This window comes from Sceloporus undulatus, chromosome 3 (genome assembly GCF_019175285.1).
Source record: "Sceloporus undulatus isolate JIND9_A2432 ecotype Alabama chromosome 3, SceUnd_v1.1, whole genome shotgun sequence".
NCBI classification, from domain to species: domain Eukaryota; kingdom Metazoa; phylum Chordata; class Lepidosauria; order Squamata; family Phrynosomatidae; genus Sceloporus; species Sceloporus undulatus.
Window position 1 is genome coordinate 36012971 of NC_056524.1, and position 18628 is coordinate 36031598.

General features: G+C 36.9%; 1 protein-coding gene across 1 annotated transcript in view; it reads right to left on the minus strand.

The window, feature by feature from the left end:
• The window catches only part of DCLK1 (doublecortin like kinase 1), a 340507-nt gene that overhangs the window by 18838 nt on the left and 303041 nt on the right, over positions 1-18628 (minus strand). The window contains exons 16-20 of the mRNA XM_042457105.1: positions 13228-13361; positions 12623-12700; positions 11549-11645; positions 9158-9238; positions 6931-7044 (exon numbers count right to left, since the gene is read on the minus strand). Coding sequence (XP_042313039.1) covers positions 6931-7044; positions 9158-9238; positions 11549-11645; positions 12623-12700; positions 13228-13361 — 504 coding nt within the window. The remainder of the gene's footprint in view (positions 1-6930; positions 7045-9157; positions 9239-11548; positions 11646-12622; positions 12701-13227; positions 13362-18628) is intronic.

An 18628-nucleotide genomic window follows, 5' to 3' on the forward strand; every position in this document is an offset into this window, starting at 1 on the left:
TTATTTTTCACATACTCTTGTCCCTCTAATTGCTAAATTCAATATTTTAGTAACATCGAAGCAACAGCTACACACAGACACACACACAAAATCTCAGCTGCTAACAGGGCTGCCAGTTCGGGATCCTAGCTGATCTGGAGATTTGCACACAGCCTTTTCTACTTGCCTGGAGCTGAGCCCCTCGAAACAGGTAAATCTGCACACTCATCGCCCACCTGGAGATGACCCACAAAAACTGGAGTCTCAGGGCCAGACAACTAAAAACCTCAAGTGTTAATGTATGGTGCAAACCAAGAATCATTTAAGGCTGTACATTAAGGAAGGCAGAAGAAAAGTTGAGGATGGTACTGGTGGCAGAACCTCTCCTACCTCAGGAGGGCACAGGTCACCATCGTGATTGAGGGCCTCCTCAAAAGGAGAAGCCATCTGGCTTCTTCTCCTTCAAAATCATAAGTATAGATGTTGTAGCTATGCTAATATGCAAAACTCATTAGCAATTCACATAATACACTTACATGTAGACTAGCCGAAGGGGGTTCAGAAGTGGATGGCTTGATGCGACCTTCTTTGGACATTTTCTCAGAAATCCCTCATCCCCCACACATTCCTGTCATTCAATACTGTTCCTAACTCTCTGTGTATTATTTCAATAGGGCTGAAGGGGATGTCATAGAAAGGAGCAGATTCTCTTCAGCTTGGTTATAAGTGCCTAAATCTGGGATCAACCAATTTTTTCTTAACATGCATTGATTTTTATTGAAATAAGAGGCCACAAGCTTTAAGAAGTGAGTTGATTATTGTTAATTGATGGCTACTTAATTAGTGTGGGTCAACTTAAATTGATGGTTTTCTGATTAAAGTGATGTGTATTCTTTTTTTTTAAAAGCATTGATTTTGGCAATAAGGAATCAGAAAAAATGTTAAAGGTGGACTTGCCTTCTGAGACTCTCAAAAGACACTTTGATTGCATTTCTATAAGATGTATATGTCTCTTAATTTAGATAATGAATCAATTTAAAAGGCAAATGATTAGTCTACAAAGAGAAATCTGGGCTTGACAACAGAAATTCATTTAGTCTTTAGTCATTTATACAATTGTATTACTATTGGAAGTATTTAGAATGAATGTTTTTAACCCTGATCATAGCTTCAAATGAAGCAGCATGTTGGAGGATTACCTACATTATGGCCTTAGGCCTTTTGAGAATTTTGATACCCACTTCCTGGATAATGTTTGCCATGCCTTGGAATAATTTCTTGTTGTTGTGTACCTTCAATTCATTTCCAACATATGAAGGCCCTAATTTAGGTTTTCTTGGAAAGATTTGTTCAGATGGAGTTTGCCATTACCTTCTTCTCCAGATGGGGAAGTCTGGTGTCCATGGCTAAACAGGGATTTGAACCCTAGTCTCCCCGAGTTCTAGTCCAACACTCACACTTCTGTACCATGTTGGCTTTCTTCCTTTTAATCGGTATCTGCTTAGGTCAAAACTGTTTCCACTTGGCCTATCAGTATTACTTGTGATATGGATGCTGCTAAGCTCCAGTACTGAGGAAATTCAAGGCTGTCAGTCTGGGATTTAATTTTGCATGTGAGCCTTAGAACACAATTCTTTGCTTATTTACTCCCAAATGAACTCTGATGAGCTCATTAAGGACCTCTGCTTTACTCAAACAATGACTTTTGATTGGACTACAGTTTGTATTTCATGCTCTCAAGAGAGCTTAGCTTTTCTTCCTATTCACTGTCAAAATGATTCTTACTATTTTGTTTGAAAATATTTGAATAAATATTTTTCAAATAAAAATATTTGAATAAATAAGAAAATATTTGAATAAATACTGCACTTTCAGTTTTGTTGAATCTTTCTGCAAATGGAGACACGCCCCAGAAAAAGTTGAAAGTCAATTTTTTTAAAAAAAACATTACTACATTTGTTTCTTTCCTCTACATCAAAATTACATGGTTCTTGGGAACTTCTGGCTGAAATTTATGTCCTGAGTTATATTAGGGCTCTCACATAATCTAAATAATATTAGTCTTTTCCTCTATCTGCTTAAAAACTACGTATAGGGCAGTGTTTCCACACACATGACAGCACAATTTTAACATTCACAGCACAAACACAAATTGAACAATGGCTGGCTGGCAGGTTGAATGTATTGTGTTTTTTTTATCAGAAGAAAGATTCATTTGTTTTTATTAATTTATAAACAGAAAAGTGTTCTTAGTCAAATCTGGAGGTTAATGGCATTTTATTACAATTTTCAAGACATCTGCTTTCAGTTAAGCCATAATTGTCAACTCTCCTCTCTAGTGACCAGAGTCCCTACTGGCAATGAGGCCAACAGTTTGAAACTCTCAAACAAAAGGGTGACAAATTGATAGAGTCCATTTACAGACCTGAAGCAATTATTTGTGTTTTAAAAACATTTTTTCAGGCTCTTAAGCAGCATTCATTAATACTACCTACCTTTGTCTTGTATAAAGTCACAATTACTACAGCCCTTAGGGAGAAAATTGTAAGTTCCTCTTATACCATTAGACTTCACAAAAAAATAAGATCAACATGGGATGGCTTTAATTTTATCATATAAAAGTTGTAATTTTCTCCAGATCTGAAAAGTGCTACTTGATAATACATCTTCCAAAAAAAAAAAAAAAAAACCTTTTAAAATGACAAGTAGTACTTAATGTTTATTTGTACAAATAGCATATGAAGTGCCTAAACTGTAAAGTTAAGAATTGTCATCAGTCTGTTTTTTCACCAAAATGCTTCAAACTGATGCAAAATGACACAGGGCCATCAACACAGGAAAAAAAGAAAGGCAATGTCTTTCATTGTCTTCTCTAGGCAAAATGGCACTTCTTCTCCGAGCATCTAGGTACCTTCAAGGTATAAGCCAAGAAAGACCCTTTAACACTATAATCTGCTAGTAGTGCTCCAAAATGAAATTTTAGCTCACTTTAAAGGGAAGGCTTTTTACAGGAAAATCTACTTTCTGGCATCTAGCTAAGGTTGGATACTGTACTATATATTCATCCATGGTGTATTTATTTTAGGTTTCCCAGTGAGTACACATGTAGCACAGAGGAATGGAAGAATATACATATGGTTCCCAGATATTAACTGTAGGCATTTTCCCCAAGTGACACCTCACTCACTCAGTTATTGGACTCCACAGTCCAATAATTCCTTGAAGACAAAGGAGCTCCAAAGAACTGAACAGAGCATCCTACCCCACTCTAGAGTTCCATTATTGATTTTAATGGAAGAGATAGTTTTGTACATAAAGGCAGAAATGAACAAAACTGTTCTCTTCCTTGAAGGAAATGGAGAAACCCTTGTGAATAGGGGACTTTTGAGGGTGCGTATAGGAGCAATACTAATATGTGTGAGCGACTTCCCTTTCAAGCTCTACGACCATGGATGTTGTCCATTACTAAAACTGATGAAAGCCTAGTTTTGGTTCAGAGGATCCATGTAACCCAACATTCTGCACAAAACCTACTAGCTGGTTCTAAAAGCAATCAACTCAATATGCAATGGCTCAATAAAGCAATGGCTCAATAAAGCCATTATTTGCCATGGCAACCCATATGCAAATGCTCATAAACATGGAAGTTCTGTATAACTGTTACAGCTAATAGATGTATTTTCCCATAATTTGTCTAATTCCTCTTTCATAAATCACTTAAGCCAACATTAAACCATTCTGTAAGGCTAACTTGGATACTCAATAGAATGCACTAAATCCAATTTTAGTCACAACCAGAGAAGGCCTTTTAAATTATCAGGACTTATATTAGTTTTATTTATTTATTATACTAATAAATCCCATTTGTTTCAATGGGATTTACTCCAGTTGAGACTAAAACTGGGTTTAGCCCAATATAACAAATACAGTAGTGGGTTTAGCCAATTCAGTTGTTCACTTTGTATAAAGTTGATAAGTACAATGTCAGACACAAATTCTCAACAGTTAAATGTACATCTAACATCTGCTCACAAGCTTACAAGACATGGACATAACATTTTAACAAAAATGGACTCATTAACATTCAGAATATTTTACTAACTATAAATAACAGTCTCACTACCTTTAAATCAGTTATACCTGGTACTCCATTTTGATTTTAGCAGCTGGCATTGTTAAATCTAGATTTTAGCTGCAGTTCTGTATCCAACTTCCTGAAGGTATTCCACATTTATCTCATTGGGAATAACATCAGACTTGACTTACATAGGACTGCACTATTAATCAGTTTTGAAATGTGGGTGATTATGTTTGCTGTTGAAATTTTGCTACCGAGATAATATCCTATGAAGCTGATGAAAGGAATAGTTTTATTTGAATTCTGTGGCCTACCATATAATACACATGACAAAGTGTGGAAAGCTGAAAGTTCGATGAATCTGTAGCATTTCCGTTCAAGTTCCCAACAAATCCAATCTGTGAAATACTAGCAGGCTAGTGCAAAGCTCTAGTACCAATCAGACAGGGTGCCAATACTCAGTAGATAATAATACTCTGCTATACCCAGTGTTTATTGTTATGTCATGTTTATTTCTTAGTGCATTTTTTGTTAATTAAAATATTAAAACTAATAAAAGCAATCAACTTCCAATGCAATTGGTGCAAATCAAATTTTTAAAAAAGAAAAGAAAACCAAGCAGAATAAAGGAGGCAAGGAATGGGTGGAAAAAGGGATAGCAAAGCATTTTGTAGAGTGTTTTTCTTTTAAGCTATGAAATCTCTGATATAGCAGAAGACCTAAGCAGTACTTCTCATGGACAAGCGTGCTGGCAGTCCAATCGAAAAGATTTTCATCTGGGCAGTTGATAACATATCTGGCATTTCATATGAAGAATGTGTACAATGGGATGTTTGGATTGTGGGAGAGCTACTGTTGCTTTTGTTGCTTAAGAAAATGAAAATAAAAACAATGCTGGCTGTATGTTAGCTGATGACATTAAAAGGAAAAAAGAAAAGAAAAGACCAAACCTAAGAAAAGCATGAGGGAAATATTAGCTTCCACATTGGGGCTGGGCTTTTAAAAAAATTGATTTCAGCAGCTAAAGAAATAAAATATGAAAGGGACGAGAGAGGCACAGCTTGAAATGGGAAGCATTTGCAATACTGAATAACCCTGGATCCAGCATCCAGACAGAAAGACTGTGCCAACTGAGCTCAATTTACTTTTATGCTCACTTGCAATCTGTCCCTGAAAGGATAGAACTGAAAAACATCAAAGTGAGCAAACAACATCAAAAGTGCACATTTGTGGTCACACCACCCGGAATCTATCATAGTTCAGAACAAACACCAATTGCTCTGATATGGTCAGTGTTGAATGCAGCACTCCAATGGCTCTCTCTGGAGCATGATTAGTATAGGCATATTTATACATAACAGCTTCCAACACAGGCAGACATAAAGAAAGGAGAAGATGTGCACATTTGTTTAAAAAAAGATGACTACTGAGTAATACTAATTAGTAGAAACCTAGAGTCTTCATGTGCCTATGTGTCATCTTCTAGGGAAGGAAAGAACAAAATGAAGCCTACCATGTTTCCATTTGGGCTATAATATGTAAGTGAAATTTTAACAGGGCATCTCCACTGTAGCTTCCAGAAAATGTGCAGGATGTTGGCACGTCTGTCTAGAACTTGCTTTCAATTTCAGGCCAGTTTAAAATTCCTGCCTGGAGGAAAGCAGCCAAATTGAGCAGGGAAGAGTGATATGAAAACTGAATGAAACCCACAGGCTGTATTTTAGAATGGAAAGGGGGATACTCCTTTCAGCATGGGCAAGCCATCACAAATTCCTTCATTGTTCTTAAAAAGAGAGACTATTAAAACTTTCCTGCTTATTTTAAATTTTAAATTGGGGACACCCCACCCCAAAACACCCCACCATGGTAACTGTTAAGAATACCAGTACCAGTATCATGAGATAAGCTGGCCATGTGATTGCCAATAATACACACAGAATGCTGAATGGATTGCTCTTCCACAAATTTAAAGCCAAGCAAGATTTTTGGAATCTTTGTAGTGGCTTGTATTGCCTAGCCTTGAAACATGTGGGCTGCAATTGCCACAGCAGAAGTGATTTTATCTCTTGGTCCTTAGTGTTTTTTATTTGTTTTCCTGTAAGGCAAGGATGGGGACACTGCAGCATGTGGACCTCAAAACCATTTTTGCAGCTCCCCAGAGTTCCTGAATCCATGCATAAAAAATTGTGAGGTTAAAATTGTTTTGCTTTGTTTTGTTTAACCCCTCAAAATAGTCAGTGTGAGCTTTGTTCATTATGGATGGGGCTTTTTTTTTTCAAATAAGAAATGATTGTCCATACACTTTCTGTTTGAAAATGAGACCCATAAGCCTTAGGGAGTGCAAAAAGACCATCCCTCATGCAGTGAAATGGCCAGAGGGATTCTTCTAAAATTTTTGGTAGGATAAAAATGGTAGAGTGAAAAACTGCCAAGTATTGGCAGTTGCCTTTGCTGTCAAGTGTTGCTCTTCTTAACAGTTTGGGATTTTTATTGTTGTTCTTGTTTTACTTGTTTGATACTGGGAAACACTCTAAAGGCATCATCTAGTTACTCAGTAACTAACTGATCACAAACCTCAGTCACATTAGTGGATATATAGTGGACCTCTCCCCTGCAGAACTGATATGCAGGAAGATGAAGGACTGTGCGGCCTTCCTAACACACTAGGCTGATGACATGACTCCCAGGATGAAACAATTGCCAAGAAAGAAAGAAAGAAAGAAAAGAAGAGAACAGTGACAGGATAAAATAAGTTTTGTTTCAGATCTCCTTACAGCTGAATCTATCTGTTGAGTACTGGGCAGGAAGCTTCTCAATGCAGCATTTTAAAAACACTGGGGGAGAAAATTAAGCATTGTATGGCAGATGCTTACTGCTATAACAGAAACTCCAGCGGCTGTGCTGTTGGGCTTGGGGCCTGTGTTGAAATGCTTTTTTATCTTCCCAGCTACTGACAACTGATGCTCATTCTCTGGAAGGCCATCATCCTGCAAAGCAAAACCAAACTTTTATAAATTACTTTCTACAAGGAGCAAAGGAATAATTCTGGAGCTTCCTTTCAAAATCATATAATACAAGTTGGATGACCTGCTTAATCCATTTTCTGATCATGAAACTTCAAGTCAATTGGATATTTATTATCAACTGATATAGTCAGGGCTCCTGATAATCCTTCACCTGAAATGTCTGAAATATTAGGCTTCTTTAAGTTAAATTTTTATGTGACATTGACGAATTTCTTTTTAGGTGCTTCACTCTGTCTTAAGTTCCACATGATGAATTCCATCAATAAGCACTAACTGAAGTTATTCTTCCTCCCAAGACATCATAAGATGGATTTATTTGGGACTTTCACATCCTGTTCAAGCAGTCTGGCAGAATCCCAACACACATATGATTTGATGAGGCATGCAATGAATAAACATGTTACACAACAGATTGGCCATAGTGGGTATTCCAGATTTCTGGATTTCCTTTGATGAACATGTTTCTTTTCCTTGTTGTTGTTGTCAGTGATAAGAGTAAGAGTAACAGAATATATATTTACTCTCTTTTTCTCATAAAAAATATTGATTCAACTTCCTGTAATTATTGCTAAGTCTTCACAAAGGTAAATTGGAATGATTCCACCACTGTGTGAGGGTTGTAGCCTTTCTTAGTAGCAACAATTGACATCTGACAACTGACAACCACTAATATACTGATATTAAATATTTGCAATGATACTTAAACACTGGAATGATATCCTGTTTTATAATTTTAAGACTCTGAAGTAACTTAAAGATGTTTCTTGGTGCAAAATGCACCCCATTTCAAACAACCATGTTCTGAAGATATACTGAACTTTACTACAGATGTAAACATACTTCTACTACCAAGTATTCAGATGCTAAATAACATGATCAAGATTCTAAAATGCTCTCTTTTTCTTAAATTTTTTTAACAGTTTTGTCAAAAAAGTACCTATAGTTGCTACTAAGGATATTATCACATGAACTTTTATCCTGTCATTTTCCTGACGGGATAAATGTGTGTTTAACTTTAAAGACGGGTCTTACCACATTCACCCATCTGCAGCCCATCTACAACTTGGGCTTATCCTGCAGCTTTTCAAGCATGGGTTACATACAGGCTGCAGATGGGAGAATGCTGTAAGATCTGTCTTATCACGCATTTATCCCGTCGGGAAAACAACAAGATAAAGCCTGTGCAATAACCTCCTAATTTATTTTAGTACTAGCTATAATAGTTTCAAAATCTCCTGAACAAATTGGTATTTTAAAATTGACTGAATGGAATATTGTACATAAATTAAAAAATGCCACAGAATAAGAAAATGGTCTCATTGATTTAGAAATACATAGTAACTCACTGGATTTTGAAATGCTTCAGTACAAGCACAATTAATTTCCCTCTCACTGGGTACAACTTCAGCGTTGGAATGAAGTGATTAGGGAAAAACCCAAAGCTTCACAGCAGTTGGTACAATAATATTAGAAATTGGAAATTACATGGAGCTTTGGAAGCATGACAATGGCATGAGTATGCACTTTCAGTAAGTGCAAATTGGCCTGGACCTTAAAGAGAGAGAATGAGGGCGAAAGAGAGAGAGTGATAATTCATATACACTTTGCCCAAGGGATAATTCATATACAAATGGGTATTTTAGTGCTAGAGGACATTTGTTTTTGGCCTATCACTTTCAGAATACCTTAGCGAGCAAGACTGTGTGTCAATAAAGCTACAATAATTTTGGTGGCTCTTACTTGCTGAATTAGGTGAAGTGTTTAATACATCAAACAAGCATATTAATAAACTCATGGCATAATTTAGCATGTAACAAGTCTGCATTTTGGCACTTGCAAAGTTCCAGGAAGCTAGTGACAAATTCCAAAAACACAACATGTTAGTTTGCTGGCCACTTTCCTTGATACATTTTCAGAACAAAGTGGAGAAAAATATTACTGGAAATATTTACTTGGGCTATATTTAAATATTTCTTGCTTCCAAAACAACAGTTCAAAAGACTTTTGCAAAGGAATAAAACTTAGCAGTGCCAAAACAAAACAAAACAAAAAAGCAGTTTTAAAATGTACTTACGTTAACCCATGGGTGTTCAAGGACTTGCAAAGCTGAAAATCGCTGTTCTATATCTACCTGAAGCATCATAGTAATAAGCTCCTGTGGAATGAAAAGTTCAGGCCCAATTAATAGCTTCCAAATGTAATACTTTTGAGAAAGCCTTGCTTGCAACTGAGTACATGAGAATACATTGCTTAATATGTTGTAAATAATACTAGAGATAGAATAGATGTTCTTATCTTACACTTTAACTCCTAAATCAACAGCTGAAAAGTATTTTCATGAACAAAGAAATTCTTACATAATGCAAACAACATAATCTTCTAGTTTGTAGAGTGATGTTTTGTTTTGCTTTCTGTAGAGAAAGCAGCATTTAAATCTACCATGTTCTTGTCCCTTGAACTTGCCATAAAGAGAAGAAGAGTTCTTAAAGATAAATTCCAAGTTTTTAGATTCAGCATCTTAAAGTTATGCAGTCAATGTTTTCTCTGCCCTCTCAAAAATTAAATAAAAATATTTCCTCCTATGAACTATTTCATTATCAATTAAAGAATTTGGTAACAGAGCGATAATTCATTTTATTGGTATGAATAATCTTCTGCTACAAAAGGAGATATTTAGGGGGGTGAGGAATTAGCCATGTGGCTAAGGATGTGGGTTTGGCAATATGCAGGAAGTGTGGGAAAGTCATTTGAGAAATTCAAAATCTTTAAATCAATTAAGCATGGCTGAACATGTTTTTTTAACGATATATTCTGGTTATTTGCATATTTAAAGGTAGACCCTCTGTAGATAAAACACAGGAACTGTGCAGTGTTTTCATGATACCGTATATAAAGAACTCACTGTAATTTTTATATGTGTTGGTTTTACAAAATCATCAATTCCAACACATCTGTGCATATGTGTCTTCAAGATGTCTGTTTCAATTTCTACTTAATATGTATGTTTGAACTTCGGTAGTTCCAAGTTGCCTTCAGAGAAATGCCAGAGCAAGTAATTCTAAGATACCATCTATGTGGCCTGCCTTCATATAATTATTCCAGTATCAAAATGCTTCTCCACATAATTGTCATATTATTCAAGGAAGTGGAGGACATGAAAAGGTTCCAAGTCAAGGTTGTGAGGGGTAGATACAATAAATAACTCTATTTTACTTACTGCTTTTTGGAAATCCAAAATTGAAAGATGTACAGCAAGAATCAATCCCCATAAAGTCATCAGTTTAAAAACATTTTTTTACTATCCTACTAACTAATGTTGGTAAAACAACTAGGCAGGTTTTTGCCAAATGACTGGCTTAATGGGATAAGCTGTAGTTCTTTTCATTGTGTGGTTTAAATTGTTTTAAGTTTGTTGTTTTAATGTGAGTGTGTGAAACTCTACAGCATTTGGTATTCCTTAGCAGTCTCTCATCCAAGTACTAAGCAGGGCTGACCCTTTTTAGCTTCTAAGGTCAGGCAGAATCTGGTGCCTTTAGAGTATTTAGGCCATTGTACTGTAATATGTTTTAAGTGTCCCAGTATTGGGAGAAAGACTAAAAACTGACAAATGAACCAATAAATTTTTATCACCTTATACCATATTACTTTTTGAGCCTGAGGAGCCACATTGAAACATCTCCCAAATGTACTGGAGCTTGTCCCACCACCAATTATATTTGGTGGTCACTGAAGAGCTACTCAATGGTATACTGTTTCTACAGTATACAATTACTAAATTGTTACTATTATAGTTATAAAATATATAGTTATGAAAGTATAGTGACTACCATGGTGGCTGCCTCGGGTCCAAGAAACACTTCCCTCATCATAAAGCACTTCAGACTAGCAGGGCAATGTCTCCTTTCTTCTGGCAGGTAATGGGAGGAGGTTTGTATTCCAACTGTGCCATATTTTGGCAGCATATTTCTTTTGGTGAGGTCAGCAAGTAGGGGTGGCAGGGGCTACAAAAAACTTCTGGGAGACTATATGTGGTCCATAGGCCACACATTTCCCACCTAAATGTCTTAAAATAATTCTTGTGATTTGCACCAATCTAACCATTTTTTCTTATCTTTTTCTTCTTTTTTATATGCATTTGTATATTTCTAGTTTTAGTGAACTTGGAAATTCTTAATAAAAATTGTGTGTGTGTGTGCAAAAATCCCACAAGTATCAGAGAGTTGAAGAGTGGTGTTTTTTTTTAAAAAAAATGTTGAAACAAGCTTCTAAGAGGCTTTTGTAATCTATCATATTTTACTAGCTTATGAAATGAATGACAACTACTGTTGGCACTAGTTAAAACTTATGGAACACAGAACAATATATTATTATGTATAAAAACATCTATTCATGGTCAGATGAGGCTTGATAAGGGGCATCTAATAAAATGAGAACTCATGAAGAAACCCAAGCTTTGTACACCTACCTTTGCAGAGTCAGAAACATTATCCCAATATGGAGATGGAAAGTCTACTTGTCCCATCAAAATCTGATCGAAAAGGACTTCCTGGTCTTCTCCACTTCTGCACCACAAGGAAATCAAAACATCAACAAATTAAGGCAAAACAAGGACATTAAATAAGGAGATTCTGCTCCTGGTGTCAAATGCCTGCTAAAACATTTGTAAAATATGGGCCAATTTGCACTTAAATTTATCAGAGAACCTTATCGGACACATTTTTTCCTCTTTACAGGCATGGAAAGGGGACACTTCCCATGCCCATAACGGGGAAAAATGTGTCTGATAAGCTCCAGAGAGAAAATCATCCCATGTTAAGGTGCAATATGAGAGCTCTTCTCCCTCCAGCTAACAACTCAGTCTGGTTACTGAAGGGAGAAGAAGATGTAGCTTTTCCTTTCTGGTTACAGCCACCTTTTTGAATTTATTGTCTGCTGACCTGAATTTAACGGTTCCTGAATTTTCTTTCCCTTTTCCGCTGCTTTCCCATCCCTTTCCTTCTATGTCATGTCATTTAGAATGTAAACCTGGGGGCAGGGACTATTATATTTCTAATATCTATAAAACACTCTGAGACCTTTTCTATGTGAAAAACATTTCTTAAACAGTTTACTAATATTTGAAAGCTAGCAAGCAAGTAGGCAAACAAGGAGGCAGGCTTTTTGTTTTTCACAACTGTTGCCTTTATTAATTTGTCAAACTAGTTCTGAATTTTTCAAAGCCCTGAATGTCTATTCTACTTTTATTAAAAATATAACCAATTTGTATTTTATACAATTCTAAAACAAGCTAACATTGTGTTTGTATTCTGGGGAGAACATATTTATGTTTTCCAAATCAGCATAGAATGAGCTCAACAAAAATATGTCTCTGATATTACCATATCATCTTTTACTACAGGTTTTTTTTAACAAAACTACATCATGCATCAAAAGGAACTTGCCATGCAAACATTATTACACACCAAAAGAAAAACAACAACACATATGGGCAACTGATATGGCAGAGGTCTATTTATAAATACGATAGCATAGTCCATACCCACGAAATGGAGGAAAACCACACAGCAGGATATAAGTAATCACACCAGCCGCCCAGATGTCCACCTTCAGGCCATATCTAGAAATGACAAGAGATTAAGATTAGCTATATCAAGAATGTGTGATGTATACAGAATAAAACCAAAGGAAAAATGGTATGATGGCAAATACTATCATTAAATTAAATGATCTCATCCATATAAAAGATGTAGTTTTTATCATATTTTTATAATAGTAGGAAGAAATCTGCAAAAAATTAGACATGTGTGAGCTGGATCTCATGAGATAAATATTCCAGTGCAGCACAGTTTGTGTATGAATGGATATCTACTATTCATAAGAAGGACTGAAGAGGCAAAAGGATATTTTTCTCCAGATGCTATTCATTTCATAGAACAGTTTGTGAAGCAGAACAGATGATGAAGGAAGAGATATTATAAACAACAAATAGCAATCAGTTATAACTAATGCCACCTGAGAAACTGTGTATGCTTCATTGCTGCTGCTATTCTAATTTGCAATGACCTTTTCCAGGTCTCATTTGTTAACTACTGATCCATTTCATTTATCATACTGAAGTGATCCAAAACTACAAAACTGTCTCACCCAGTTTCTGCAATGATTTCTGGAGCTACATATGTAGGAGTCCCACAGACAGTGTAAAGGGGTCCATCAACTATGGTGGCCAATCCAAAATCTCCCAGCTTCAAAGACTTGCTCCCATCTTGGTGTTCATAAACCTAAACAAAGAAATATACATTAGTTCTAAATTTATGACAGACTGTTTCCCCCCCTTCTAATAGTTACTCTTTCCTGTAAATTAACTCTGAGTTACCTGCCAGGATGGAGCTGGTGAATTTGGACTAAACATGAACTTGATGATGATGATGATGAAATTGTTTGCAAAGATATTTAAACAGAATAGCTACACCCCAAATCTAGTTGTTAGTCAACTATTGTAAAACCACTGAGTCACTAGGATTTATGCACATATTGACTTGCCATTTAGTAATTGATTACAATAGGACTATTAAGAGCCAAAGTCCAAAACACACTGCAGAAATAATCCATCTTGAGACTGCTTTAACTACCCTGACTCAGTGCTAGGGAATCCTAGAAATTGTAGTTTATTGTGGCACCAAAGCTCTCTAACAGAGAAGGCTAAATGTCTCACAAAACTACAGTTCTCAAAATTCTCTAGCACTTAAAGCAGTCTCAGACTGGATTATTTCTGAAGTGTGTTTTGGACCTGAGTCTACTTAAAACTGGATGTCAGGCTTAGGTTCTAGAGATTCCACAGAGAAAATTGTTATGTTCAAAATCCATTTAGGTGTCATAGGGCTGTGCAGACTGCCCCTAACAGATGTGCTGGATCAGGGCCATGGCAACCGAATGCTGTGGCCCTGATCTGGCCTTTCCAGGGTGCAATAGCCATGGTGCAGCAGCTTTAAGACACTCCTTTGGTACTGCATTGTGTGGATGCAGCGCCAGAGGAGCTCCGTGATGCCACATGCCATGTGGACCAGTGTGTGGCCTGGGGCGGAGATATGTGTACGCCACACCCTGACTCTGTCCCCAGGCTGGCCTTAATGTACTGTGCATCCATGGAGACTTCATTCTTTTCTTCTCATTAATATAAACCAAAACCAAGGGAAACCATGTCATTCCAGAGTGTGTGACTAGCTACTAAACTGAGGATGAGAGAAAGGCCTTCTCTGAGAATCTTAAAGTTTCTGGCAGGATTGTAAGGGAGAACATATTCTTTGAAATACACTGGTTGGAAGTTATTTTTGTAGGTCAAACACAGAATATTGAAAAATGAATGAAAGCATGAAGCTGGACCACCAAGGGAGTCAATGTGCTCTATGTAACTAGATTTGGTTTTGTACAATTCCCCAGTAAGAGATGGCATGCTGTTACATAATTCTGCATCCTTGGCTTTTTCAAAATCATTTTCATAGTATGCAGGAGGCACTGTACTTTGCAGTTTCTCTAACTTCCTAGAAGCTGAGGAAATATTTGAAGGCAATTCTTGGATCATTCTGTACATCATTCTGCTCCACCCTCACCACGCCTATAGGCCGGTCTGTAGAGCCCCTGATTGCTCAAGGGAAATGTGTTGAATAGTGTGATAAATTAATATTATTTTTTCTTTTTAAAAGAAAGTCATGAGATGTTTGCCTTAGGGTTGCCATAAATTGTAAATGTCTCGAAGGCACACAACAATAAAAGCTGCACTGCTTCCTGAAATGGGAAAAAGGCAGGATATAAATAAATAGATAGAATAAATTAAAAATTAAGGTCACTTCTAGCTTAGTCATAACTTTTGGCCTTCAAAGTTGTTGAGCAAAGTTTGTCATTCATCTTGAAATGAAGGATAGAGACAGTTGTCCTTTCCTCCAATAATTCCATCATTTGAGGGTACAATAGGGATGGATAACTGCTCTTGGCAGAGTGTTATAAGACACTTCAAACTCAATTATCCTATAGTCCTTTGCCCACTGACAGCACAGGAGAATATATGAGATTAGATTAGATTAATAAATTCCCCTGTGTGTGTGGAGTTTTTCTAGAGCACTTCCTTGCTCAGTAAATTGTGAGGCAGGCAACCACCAAAACTTGCTGTAAATAGCAATGGGCAAAGGGTTTTCTGATTTGCTTGCAGTATAAATTAAGAAGTGATTTCTCTCAAGGATGTTGTATTTTGATTCCATGGCTGCAGAAGCATACTGTACCATCAAGTAGGTATATTGAGAAAATGTTTGTATTCCAAGTCTTACTATACCCTTTCCCACTTCAGCTGGCTTTCAATGAGCCCATGTAGTAGGAATGTGTCTTCAAAGACAACAATTTAAAGTTCTCAACACATTGGCCTTGACAGGACCAAAGCATATACATGGAGTTAAGAAAGTTATTTAAAATGGTAAATGCAGCATTATTAAAAACATGGACTGATAAATATATCTTGTTTGTGAAACTAGAAAAATGTTTACTTAAATGGCAACAGTAAATTATACTTCTACATATTTTTAAATTAGGAGCTTCACATTAGGCATTTTGAGGGGACCATAACAAATTGGGTTGTACCTCTGTAATGTTAGGTGGTATGCCAACATTTCATAATAATTTATCTCATATACTGCATTTGTAAACAATGTTTTTGTATGTTCCTGATGCGGGGGCGAGGGAAGAGCTGCTGAACAAAGGCGTTTGGAAAACCTGAAGCATAATTTTAATCACTTTATGGAATATCAGTTAAAAGAACAAATTCCTCCTTTCCAGATTTTTATCACAACAATATTTTCTTTCATTTAAATGATCTTTAGCAAGAAGCCTCTGAAAAGAGTTCATTTTCTAAAGAACAAAAAGACAACCCTTCACTTCCTTTCTGTAAACAAGCAGCAAACACGGGGAGAGGCCACAATCACTTTCTCCTTGTCCCCTAAAAAGTAAGATTAAAAGACAGAAATAATGTTCCAATGTGAAGCAGTAATATTTTAATTGTCTCCACTGCCACGAGTAAAAAATAGAGAGGAGCATTTAAAGCCCATCTGACTTGGAAAGTAATCTCTTTATAAGTTCTATTTTCCTTTAAGCCCTGAAGAGCAATTAAAGGGATGTGGATTAGTGCAAATTACCCACTATGTAGTGCTTTCACTGTTTTAACTAAGCAATAAAACTGTGTAATTGTACAACACTAATTGAATCCAGCCACACATAATTGTATGCTACCATATGTATCCTATTACTCTAAAGACTGTCCATATTTTCTAAGCTGCTCTTGAGATCACTGCAGATGGCAACAGTCAGGGAAGTTGTTCTCCTGGGCTTATTATATGGCTATAAAGCTATCTCATGATTTGACAAAATAATCATGTTAAATAGGTGCAATTATGAAAAAATGCTCCAATTAAAATAGAAAAGGCATGTCTTTCAGATACCAGAGGAAGTGAACAGAAATGTGAAATATTACAGCTCTTTCTGTATGCAAACATATCACATGACAAAGGCCTTTTAAGTTAGATTGCTAAAATGGTAAACTACCTAGTTGATTAATAGCATACATATTGGAATTTGATAGTAATACCATGTGGGATAAATCAGCAAAAGAGACTGGCCAAGCCAAAATAAGGTGACTAGTCAAAATAGTTTAAACAGAATTTAATAATCCCTTTACACCAATGAATGTCAACCTCTGCCTTCATCCAGATTGAAATGATCCATATTTTGAGTGTTGCAGCATTATAGAATCAAAAAAGTGGAAGAGACCACAAAAGGCAATCCAGTCCCACCCCTTGCCATGCAGGAATACACAATCAAGGCACTCCCAACACATATTGGCCTCTGTTTTGTTTAGGGTTCTTTGGGTCTGGAGGTTAAAAGCAGTGGTGTGTGTGTATGTGTGTGTGTGTAAATGATTGCATCAAGACTGTTAAATTCAGACAGAGGATCTGTAGTCTAATAATGTTTCCTCTGATAGTCACTAAGAAAATATCGGTTTTCAACAAAGTGATCACTGATCTCATTGGGAAACACTTACAGTGCTTTTGTACTTCAAGTTTCCTAAAATTTGGCATGTATATCTCGATGAGACCATCTCTGACATTCTAAGAAACAGAATTCTAATGAATTCAGATATGATGGCTATTTAGTATGCAGTGGTGCACTAATATTAAGACTTCCAGATAGCTATGCATGTATTGCTGAAAACAGAGCCATGCTATTTGGCATGATTCTGGGAGCTGTAGATAAAAAAGCATTTTTCCCTAAGCTCTGAGAGTCTTTATTTTAAACATTAGTGCCATTTGTTGTTATTTAACATCAAACTGACTTCAGCTTAAGGTGACCCCATGAATGACAGGTTTCAAAAGAGTCCCATTCCCATACATTAGCTAATAAAGGGACGAAACAGATGGGCAGGAAGAAGTGGCTTGAAGCTGCATTTTCCGAAGCCACATTGAACCCCCACCAACTGCACTGCCCACTCCCAAGCCAGTTGGAGTGAGCATGTCATAACCATATGGTGTGGCTTGAAGTCACGATGCTGGGTACTTTTAAAAAAACTGTTCCTTCCACCATCGCTGCACACCTTGCAGAAGCAAACCACTGATGACTGCCATCCCATTGGATGGCCGGCCCTGTGAACCTGCACAGGTCATTGAAGTAGAGGTGTGCCCATGCAGATGCTGGCAAGGTACAATCATGCCCATGTCCCCTCTTTCACTGTCTGTTTTGTGTATGTTATACTCATCTCCATGAGAGGCATCAAACTTCCTCTTTTGGTCATTGCCACCCCCATCGCTTGGGTACAGCAGCTCCATCCCTTTTAAATGCACACCTGCAAAGGAGGGTTTATATGCACAGTTAAAGTTAGGTTTAAGCTAGAGCTCCCCTTTAGAATGTCTCTTGTGGTGCTGCATTTAGACATATGAATGAAGGTGCACGTTTTCTGTGAAGAAGCGGGAAAATTCAGTTCTTTTTTAGTCTGGCTTTTCTTCCTGTAGGGCAGCTCGAGATTGGTTTCCAGCCAGCTTTGAGGCTTGAGCCATCTAAATGCCCCACCTGGAAGCTGGCCAGAAACCTGCTTATTTTGACTGTCTGTTTTACCCCTAATACTACTTTCATACAGCCATTAGTTCCATAAAGTATCTGCTCTCTTGAATCTCTGACAGGCCTACTTGGAAATGCTAAGGATGGAACCTGAGACCTTCCATATGCAAATCATAGGCTCTGGCAGTGAGTTTCAGTCCTTGAGATACCAACCTATATTGGAGAGGAATGTTTTGTACAGTTGCAGAACAAATTTAACTACTCAACCAGGAAGGTACAAGCAACAGAATTAACCATTATTTCCCTAGTCTTACATACACTTTGAAGCTCTCTGGTTTTAAGGTAAGTAGCAGCAGAAGGTTTCTTTTTGGACCAGAGAAGATGTAAATTAATAAAAGGTCCAGAATGTTGTGCCTGCAACTGGGAATATCCATCTTATGTTGTTTAGCAGGTAACA